Source organism: Notothenia coriiceps, unplaced genomic scaffold (assembly GCF_000735185.1).
Source record: "Notothenia coriiceps isolate Sejong01 unplaced genomic scaffold, NC01 NC01_scaffold00011601, whole genome shotgun sequence".
Lineage (NCBI taxonomy): Eukaryota > Metazoa > Chordata > Actinopteri > Perciformes > Nototheniidae > Notothenia > Notothenia coriiceps.
In genome coordinates this window covers 36,575-47,135 of record NW_011344302.1, presented here as the reverse complement: position 1 = coordinate 47,135, position 10,561 = coordinate 36,575, and the positions used below count along the sequence as shown (strand labels likewise).

At 39.6% G+C, this 10,561-nt stretch overlaps 1 protein-coding gene across 1 annotated transcript in view; it reads right to left on the bottom strand.

Annotated features, from left to right (window-relative positions):
* Positions 1-825: 825 nt before the first annotated feature.
* tnfrsfa (tumor necrosis factor receptor superfamily, member a) overlaps positions 826-10,561 on the bottom strand; it is an 18,443-nt gene continuing 8,707 nt past the window's right edge. Inside the window, exons 4-10 of the mRNA XM_010772724.1 lie at positions 5,889-6,000; positions 5,564-5,697; positions 5,381-5,470; positions 5,245-5,291; positions 4,397-4,678; positions 3,751-3,787; positions 826-3,177 (exon numbers count right to left, since the gene is read on the bottom strand). Coding sequence (XP_010771026.1) covers positions 2,876-3,177; positions 3,751-3,787; positions 4,397-4,678; positions 5,245-5,291; positions 5,381-5,470; positions 5,564-5,697; positions 5,889-6,000 — 1,004 coding nt within the window. The 3' untranslated portion in view covers positions 826-2,875. The remainder of the gene's footprint in view (positions 3,178-3,750; positions 3,788-4,396; positions 4,679-5,244; positions 5,292-5,380; positions 5,471-5,563; positions 5,698-5,888; positions 6,001-10,561) is intronic.

Sequence of the window (10,561 nt, the reverse complement as noted above, 5' to 3'; positions counted from 1 at the left end):
ACTACAGATGTGCCATTGTGCAGAGGTTTAATACAACGCACTGAAGCTGGGAGAAGACACTGCGAGCAAAGATCCATTAGAAGGGGATGGAACATTCCTTCCTCAGAGCATGCAGGACTGCAGGAGAAAGACCCTACATCGATCAGAGACCACGGAGACACTCTTCTTAATGATGAACACTACGATCATTTCTATTATTTTGATGGAGTACTGAGAAGAGTTCCAAATGATTACAAAAGACAAAGACGGAGGAAAATGAGCTCTGATAACACGGAGAGTAATGATTTGACAGTGAGAAACAAAGGACTCACTCGTGAGAATCTCATCAGTTATGTCAAACGCCTTGCTTTGAGGAATAAGGCCAGTCACATCAAATGGAGGAGATAAAATACACTAAAATGCAGGATACAGAAATACAGCACGAACAAAGCTGATATCTGTTCTTAGCTGCTGGCCAGAAAATGAAATATGAAATGCTGATTGAAGGTTCTTTCATCTCAACAAACGAAAGGAACGACTGGGTGAAAATCCGGCTAAGTGGTCTACACTTTGATATTATCGTTAATTACACACATACACAGTCCAACTCTCTTAGAAATGGTTTTGTATATTGATAATTTGTTTTTCCAAATAAGCTTTGCTTCCTTCTGAAACTGCACATAATAGAAACATCATGTCAGGGTTGCACAGGCTTAAATTCATCCAGAAAACACACTTTTGGCCAGGTCAGCTGGACATATTTTTCTGTTGCTAATAGGGTTACGCAATTGATCTTGTGTGACAAACATGAACACAGAAGTAATTTCAAACAGTTCAAAGACACTCATCTGTACAAAACATTTATTTGAAATTGACATAAAAACAGCTTTGATCTATTTGCATAATTTATATCTGAAATTCATGACAAGCAAACAATAACTAAGGGAGAAATCTTAATGGCAACGTTGGACAGAATGTTTTTATACAAGTCAAAGGAAGTTAATTGAACAGCTTAGGACTTAGCAATGGATTATGTTAAATTCAAATCACAGAAATTATTTCAAAAAAAGAAAGACATGAAGTGCCACAGAGAGAAGAGAAGATGCACTGAAGCCTATCAACTGCTACGCTCCTTCAGGAAGGAAAAGAACATTTGAAAAGAGAACTGTGGGAGAAGTCAGAGGGTGTGTACTGTAGGATCCCTAGAAATGGATGCTGGCTGTATTTTCATTGTCTGTCAATAGATGGCAGTGCCAGCACTGTAGCATCATTCTTCAGAAATAATATATAACTCTGTAACTTTTTCCTTTATACATGAGAGACTGCAGGAAACCGGGCAAAATCTACTTTCAAATGTCACCACTTCAACAGCCAACTACTCTGCTGGTGTTCTATATTCATTTTGGTTTGTTAATAAAGCTGAATATATACACATATACACTTTGTGAGGCTTCAATGCTCTCTGGGCATTTGTATGTACAAGTGACAGAATAAGGAAAATACATTTGAAATTTTTAAATCCAGAGGAACTTTCCTTCATTTAGTGTGAGTCTAACCAAGACTAAACCACCCGTACCTGCATGTGTCACCGCAGACATTTACAGAGGGACTATTTGTTCAGCCGGATTACGACTCAACAGGTCAATCATCGTATTCAAAGATAGCAACTCAACTCGAATTTGAAATGACACGTTGTGCATTAAGCATCATGAAAGTCTTGTGAAGAAGTGCACATGTAACATTGACACCACAGTATTTACCCTGAACACGGTAAAGCAGAAACACACTTTAACTAAACAAAACAAGTTTAAAACACAACTTGAACATGTTTGATGACAGTCATTTTACCCTGAAGTTAAAACATTATCACAACACGGACGCAGTGCGTGCTCCAAGGTTGTTTGTTTTTTACAATGGTATAAATAACGAAATGTAATTATTATTCATAAGAATAAATATGTCAATAAATAAAATGACCTTTGAAGTTCTCCAAGTTACATGGAGACATTATGGAAACACTAAGCTAACCTATTGAAAGCTGTTCAGACGGAAACAGCTTGTGAAATGTCTTCTACGATGTCGTGTGTGTGTGCTAACACGGAACATATAAAAGACCTCACGGTAACGATTGAAAACATTTCTCCAACGTGACTCAGTTGTCTAAAATCTATGAAACCACTTCGCTCTTTTAACGGGATGAAATCTTGATATCTAAATACATTTAGATTATCGGATGGCACTGAAGAGGTAAAAGGTATGATAGCAAGGCTGCAAATTGACCATCATAACAACAGTTTCCTAACATTTGTCAGGAAAAGGATCATGATCTGGTAACATCTAACCCTAAATCTATAAAACTAAAGCATGATGTAAGTTTGAAATCCTACATGTGCCAGAGGACAGTGCATCAGAGAGGCACAGTATTAGCGACATAGCTAATGCCACTGCTACAAACCAGTGTATATCCTTGTCTCCAGGTGATCTGTGAGACACACGCCCAGAAACGTATGAGCGTTCAGTTTCTTTACGCATGTTGCTTCATTAGAGCCTAAAACATGCAGCCAATTCCTGCCTGTGGAAGCTGACACCTTCATGTTAGTCTGCTCTTCTGTTTAATTTGACCAAAACACATATTCTTCATTTTTCGTTATTACACGTCCGCATTTGGCAAGTAGTCAACATCTTCAGAGCTCTGATAAATACGGCCCGACCTTCCCCGTTTTGTGTTTTTCTTTTTAAAAACTACTGGCTTCTGAATACATGGCCGGTCAGCCACAAAGAGGTAAGCCTTTTCGTGAGACACAATGTCCAGCGACAAGGTCTATGTGCTTTTTTGAGTTTTTCTTGGATTAAGTACTTTGTGTTTACTTCATCTGCAGAGCCCGGCCCCTCAGGCTCAGGGGGTATCTGCGTGTCTGTAGTAGCCCCTCCTCAGGGCGGCGGAGGCGATGCTCTCAGCGGAGCGCCGCTGGTCCATGCTCAGAAGAGCCTCCAGCAGGTCGTTGATGTCCGCCTTTAGTCCCTGCCTCTGCATCCAGTTCTTCAGCAGTTCATACACTTTGTCCACGGGGGCTCCGCTCTCCGAAATCCGAATGTGGTTGTCGCTGACTCCGATCATTCTGAAGAACTTGTTATGAATCCGCACATCCAGGTACTCGTCAAACAAATCAAAGCTCTTCTTCAGGGATTTCTCAGACCCTATAGATAACAGATCGTGAGGCAGGATGTTAGCTGCTTACACAGAAACTCTTGAAATGTTTACATTGTATTTCTACTAGTTTGAATTCTCTTACAATAGACGTATACATCATTGTTGACACTAACTCATAATGAAACGCTTTGAAAACTCACACAGCAATTTCTAAAATGACAGTGTTAACATTGTTCCTATACGAGAACAATCAGGACGTTTCAGTTCATTTTCCTTAGGGGGATGCATACATGAAGTGTTTAATGGAGGATCAAACACATCTGTTCAGCTATGTCCCTTCTTTAATCAGCATGAGAAGAAGGAACAGCAGAAGAGAGACAGCATGTTCCAACCCCCGGAAGGCTCGGATGCGGCCTGACTGTCATGAGATTAATAATCTATCCAGCCGAACAAATGTGGGATCTTGAAAAGATCCTGTTTATTTCACTTCCTTGTGGAATGACAAGAAGTGTAAAATAAACGGTGCTGCTTTCTGAGTACAGCTGCCTCTTAAGTTGAGTTGTACCGACATGTTTAGAGGGGAAATCTCTCTTTCCTATTACAAGAATCTTATCTCTTACCTAATAGTGGCACCAAGCGTTGTTGCAGAGGATCATCCTACAAAATAAAACACACAAATCAGAACCAGATGAAAAGGGGATTCATCACACATCTGGAATCCTTTGATCCCACCGGGGAAATGTACAGATAAAGAGAACAATAAAACAGTAAGAAATGAATAGGCAACCACATGTTAAACAAACAAAAAGTCAAATAAGTATACACTCAACATAAAAAATAGATAAGTAGCAGAAGATAAACATTTATGAATTACAATTTAGAATTAAACACAAATGATTTGAGATTGGTCTGATGACTTAAAGATGCCTCCATTGGACTCCGGAACATATTGACATCACTACATAACACTTGTGCTTCTATTGGCTAGCGCTCCAACACATTACACCTGATAGGCTAAGGGCCGGGACATCTCTTAGCAGCTGACCAATCACAACAGAGCCGGTCAACTAACCAATCAGATCAGACTGGCCTCTGGTTTCAGACAGAGGGTGAAAAGAGGTGATGCAGCACAGGCAGTGTGAGAAAAAGAAAGAGCTTTTTGAACATTAAAGCGTGGAGACATGTCCCAGGAGAGACACTACATACTGATATGAACCTGAAGATGAGCACAATATGTCTTCTTTAACATTTATTTTTCGCCCTCACCATGTCTGCAGGGGGCATCCTGATGGCAGTGGGGGTCTGGTGGGGGGTGTTCCCAGAGGAGGCTGCTGTGGGCATGGCTGACAGGCTGGTCTGAGAGGAGCTGGTGGTGTTTGGTAAACTGTCTCCCAGCCCCCGGTCCTCATCCTCCAGGGGAGGGGAGGCTTTGGTCATCCCGGCCTGGGTCTCCTGCAGCAGGGGCCGCGACTCGGGGCGGGGCTCCTCCCCCTCCAGACCGGCGTTCTGATCGTTCTGTCTCTCCTCCGCCGTGGCTCCACTCTCGTCCTGCACAGGGAAAAGATGCAGGATAGAAAAAGGTGACACATTGTATCACAAATAACTGAAGATAGACCTTTATTCATTTCTGGGGGGAAATGCAGGTGCCATAGCAGCAACAGAATAAAGAAGGATTATTGGAATGAAAAAAAGGGTAAACATGGAAGTCAAAGTGTGAATACATATAACTATAAGATACAGTCAACTAATTAGCTGCTGAATTTGCATATACACAGATCAGAATACCTTTAAACTTCCCACAGTGGGGACATTTGGATTGTTACAACAGAAAGAGCCAAAGATATTATTAAGAAGCATGCTTCAAATATTAACGATAAAAGATATATGACAAGTCATAAAACACGAGTAAAGATAAGTACGAATGAAAATGAAAAAATGAATACACGTATGCAGTATATCTATGTGCAGGTGTAAGTTATGAACATACAGCGCCTTTATTGCGATCCGTAATACACATTATCTATATGTATTGGAACAGCTTACACACAGAAGAGACACATTGAAAAAAGTTGACATTATAAGAGAAAACAAACCAGAGCCAAACAATAACTTACAATAGCAATCTTCACAATCTCACTGGAATCACAGTGGCTCTTTAAACCTGTTTTAAAGAGGACACACAGCATTAGTACTTCATCAATAAGCAACCAGGTGACAGCAAAGGTCACAGCACACAATGTCTAAACTCACATGGTGTTTCACAGGAACGCCTCTTGAGCCACCACACAGCCAGGGCAATAATAATGAAGAGGATGGCCAGGGAAATGCACACAGGAGTAACTGGAGAACAAAACAGAAATCAATGAGTGAAGATGAAGAATTAGGTTTAAAAGAGCAGGTTAGGCTTAAGGCTCAACATGAACATAGTCATACCAATGTCTGCTGAAGAAGCGGGTGTTGGTGAAGTGGGGGCTGGAGTTTTTTCAGTAGGGGACGGATCCCGTTTTCGGCACTCTGTGTTAGAAAACGGGGTGCACTTCTTCATCTCCTCCTCCCCTGGTTTACACCTGTACATGAGTAAAAAGACGTATTGGCAGTTGTGGTAAAACATAAAAAAAAAAAAAAAAAGTGTTTGAGATTAAAACTGAACAACGCAGTACGTCCTAAAGACTCATTCTAATCTCCTATTAATAGTTTAAACATTGAGTTCAATTGATACACTTGAAGAGTAGAACTGAGAGCAGTAAACAAGACTTACCTGGCACAACGTTTGCAGACTTCGCAGGCCTGATCGGGCACACAGAAGGTTCCGGATTTACACTGGCAGCGGGTGTCTGTGGTGGTGCTGCAGGAGGCCGTTACAATCTCATCTGAGGAGAGGGAAGAGGCCAGAGAGATGAAGACATGGCGGATAAGGGTGTGACATATCATGACACAAATCTATTTCAATTAAACAGATGATATATACAGAAATAAACCCAAGAACAAACTTCTTACTCATTACATAACTTCTTTACACAGGTGGTGGAGGTACTCAGAGTAAAGGTAGAAGTACTAAAATACACCATTCAAAGTCAAAGTCCTGTATTCAAAACTACTAAGGGATGTTCAGGAGTATAATCAGCTAAATGTACTTAAAGTACTAAAAGTACTCAGCATGCAAACATTCACATAAGAGCATGTTAACGTTGTAGTTTGTCATCACGGAGCCAATTTTTGTTACTTTTTTGGATGTATATATTATTAGTACTGTACTGCATCATATCATATAAGCATATAACATATTTGTATAGGTAAAACTGAAGTACTAACTATGAGTTTTAAACTGGAAATAGTCAAGTAAAATTCAACTACTATTCTGCAGGTTGAGTAAATGTACTTAATGAAATTCCACCAGTGCATATTTAAATGCAGATTAAATACACATACAGATACAAACGCAATATGATATGATGAATGTAAACATACAGTATCTTGGGTTATAGAAATCCTTTCAAAAAGCAGTGGAGTTTGCAATCCAAGATCTAACTGTGTTAAGCCTCTACAGAGTTGTATAAGTACATTCATAATAACCATGTGACCATTGGCATGCATAGAATACTTGTGTGCCTGAAGCAATTATGTGGTAAAAGGTTAGATCATTGGATTTTCAATGAATTATTCCTCTGAGATACAATTGACCTCATTTTAAGAGGATAATAAGGATAAGATGACCTTTACAGACTCTTATTATCTTGTTTTGTTTTGACCTAAGTCTTTAAAGAACTTTGCAGAGTAGTTTTCTAGATAATCATATTTTGCACTTGATGACCCCGTTCACCTCCATGACGACATGTTCAGTCATTTTTTCCACAGCTGACATTTTTCCCTGCATGGATACAAAGTCCATAGTCATCTCCACTTTGCCACCTTCATAAGGACATGAATAAGGAGTGTCAGCAACGCTCTGTTTATGAGCTGAGAACATATGTATTTGATTGGGGGAGCTCTGTCTACACATGTTAGACTAAGTATTTCATGTTCCCATCCAGCAAGAGTAAAGAGAGAGTAATAAGAGTAAAGCGGTTGTCTACTCTTCTTAATTCTTAGCATCTGTCCTGTCATTAATTATGAGAGACTATCAGTGTAATGCTCACCTAAATGTAGCTGGGTAGAACAGGCCTGTAGATAGAACAGCTGCTATGCTATGTAATACTATATATGGAATGACTTGATGGCTCACAGCAACAACTTGGATTGTTGTGTGCTTAATTCCCCTTTTTGGTCCAAATGATGTCCAAGGTACTGACATAGCTATCTCAAAGTGTGTTCTTTAGGTACATATTAGAATTCATTGGTACTCCTCCTGGTCCCGTCAGTATTTTAGTTTTTTGGGCTGGCTAGTGTCGGCACTCACTGTTTACACCAACAAAGACGCTGCTATGAAGATTCCTAGACTACTCCTTTAGTGCTTCCGCTGCCAAGTTATGGAGAGAGTCGATTTGATTGTCCTCATTTTAATGGTTAAATCATAGAACATAAATTTACTGAACTTTTTTCCAATATAAAATAATTTCTTTTGGGAGCGTTTTGTTCCTTTCTAATGAAGGGGGCGCGTGGACTCTTAGGGACAATCTCGTAAATTGCACGGCTGTTAAACTCTAAAACCCTGGAGCAAACTATCATCTCTCAGTGATTGTCGAACACATACATATTTGACAATAACTGTGAAAATACAAATAAACATTTTGAAATGTGTTTATACTTAAAAAATGTTGAAGTTTCTCACAATGATGCCTTTGATAAAAAAATAATGGCTCGCTGCAAGAAAAAGGGTCTTAGTGTATCATTTGTACAAAGACTTAAATAGTAGTTAAACAAAGCTGAGGTGTGGATGATATTGTTGAGTGACTAAATCTGCTCATTCTGTCACACTTGTTTGCCATTTAGTTAATTACATCAAGCTAGAAATGAAGTTGTATAAATGTGTGTTGAGTTTCAATGCCAGAGGAGTCATTTCACACACTGTTCACACCGTAGCACTTTATGCTTCCTTGTACTAAAAAGAAGCACATTTTCACATTGGCCACGGACTCACAGCCTGCTGTACTGATGCACAGAGACACTGCTATTGTGGCTCAGTGAAGTGAAAAATCATGTTTTTCAGTCTTGTCACATAATTATGCGTAGATATAATTGGGAAGTAACACATGCAGAGGGTGGGCAGTTTATCTTTGGCTTCATTGAGCAAAAAATGGAGATTAAAATACCAGCATAATTGTGATTCAAGTGGTTCCCCTGGGTCAGGAAAGAGTCAAACAAAAAGGCCAGCGTTCTCATTCCTAAAGGGATATACGCTCAAATAATGGCGTACGCCAGTTTCTACGCAATGTTTGCGATTTATAAAATACTAACTTGACGGGGAAATGTGCGGTCCTCCACGCAAAATCTGACCCATGCGTACGCACCTAAGCACAAAAACGGGAAGAGACAAGAGAAAACTGCCGACACCGTTGGCAGAAGGGAAGAAATGGAGAGAAAATATGTCGCACTCACACACACACCTGAAACACTCTCACACACACCTAAAATGCTCTCACACACACATATAAAACACTATCCCATATCTGTGGGAGAGCGTTTCAGGTGTGTGTGTGTGTGTGTGTGTGTGTGTGTGTGTGTGTGTGTGAGTGCATATCACATGCCCTCTCCCATTATCCCACCTTTAATAAATAAATAAATACGGATATGTTATTTAAAACCACCTCAAATATGTTGTGTTAATGTTATGAAATGTTTTTCTCATGAATGATGCGGTAAGCAGGACGACAGAATTACGTCTAAACTGACGCCGTTTTGCTTTTCTATAGGATGTATAGATACGAGCATGGTTTTATATACTATCACGTTTAATCGTATTTTATGCCGTTTGCTAAGACTTGATAAGTCGCTCGTAAAACACAGGAGGTAAGGAAACTAAGAACACCATATATTTGGATAATTGTACAGCTGATTTAACACAACACATTTGTTTTATTTCATTTAAGTGGTGGGTAGAGTTGTTGTGGTGGCGTTGAGACACACATGGTGCAGTGGAGCTGCTGCACACAGCTGATCGGCAGCTGGAACACAAACCACGTTTGTAAACAAAGCCCCAACTGTTTGTACATACATGTGCAAACCCAGCTTAATTGCACTCGGTTTACTATCATTTAAAAAAAGGGAAGACCATTACGTTACATCTGAGGTAGGCCATCCTGTGCGTCTGGTGACGGGCACACCTCGGTGTGCAACTATACGTTTCTGTGATTAAAAAAGCTTGCATGGTCTAAAATCAATTATCGATAATAACTTTACAGTAGTACAGTAGTAGGCTACAACAAGGGTTAACACAGATTCAGCTTTAGGTGCCTTACATACCTTATAGAGTAAAAAGGAAGCCATATTAATATTCATTATGATTATGACGAATCTTCGTCTTATTAAGGCTAGCAAATGGACCAGTCAATAAAAGCAGGGTAATTTCACCACCTGTACCTTATCAGATACAATCAGGTGACCGGGTGTGTATGACTATACTATGGCCACCAAACAAAATGTTTTGCCTTGTCTCTACTTCTCCGACAAGGATTTCAACTTCACAGTTACTGAAGTTTCTTTTCTTGCCTCTTTTTTCTGTCTTTGCCATGTTCGTGTTTGCCTGAAATCGGTTTGATGAATATTCATTATGGGCGTATCAATGACTATTTATGGGCAAATATGGCTGTGACGGGAAGCCCGCAAAAGCTGCGCCGCATTTCGAGTTGATTGGGATTCATAAAGGGAAACAGGCGTAAGAAGTGCCGTACGCACTTCCCTCGCCGGTACGCAATGTTTTGTGAATCGGAAAATGTCGGAAAATATCTGTACCTATTTTTTTGCTTTGTACTACGTAAGCAACCTTCCCACGTGAATGCTACTCAAGGCGTTATAAATGAGGCCCCAGAACTTCAAAATATAACCCTAGTCCAAAAGCTCTCTTCTTTTTGTCCTAAGCCCCCACCCATACAGTAACCTGTAGGAGTATTATACATTATTTAACTTTCATCACTTGAATACAAATACTAAAATATTAAACATTAAAAGCAAACAAAAGTTCAGATAAAAAAAACTGTTGACTTCAACATAAAATGCTGAAATATGAAACATTATTTTTGCTAAAAACCTTCTGCATACCGTACATTTAAATAGGTAAAGTAAAATAATAAATAAAATACTCCAATGAAAAAAAGACAAAAGAACCATTTCTTTTAATAAGCCCGTTTGAATTAGAAAATATTAAGTATCATTCAAAGAAAACAACCCAGAAAACTACACAGAACTGGCAGCTGGTGCTTTGAGGCATACACTATTATATCTTGATTATGCTATTCCTATTCAATTGGCAGGTGCTTTGTGTGCGTCGGTTTGTAG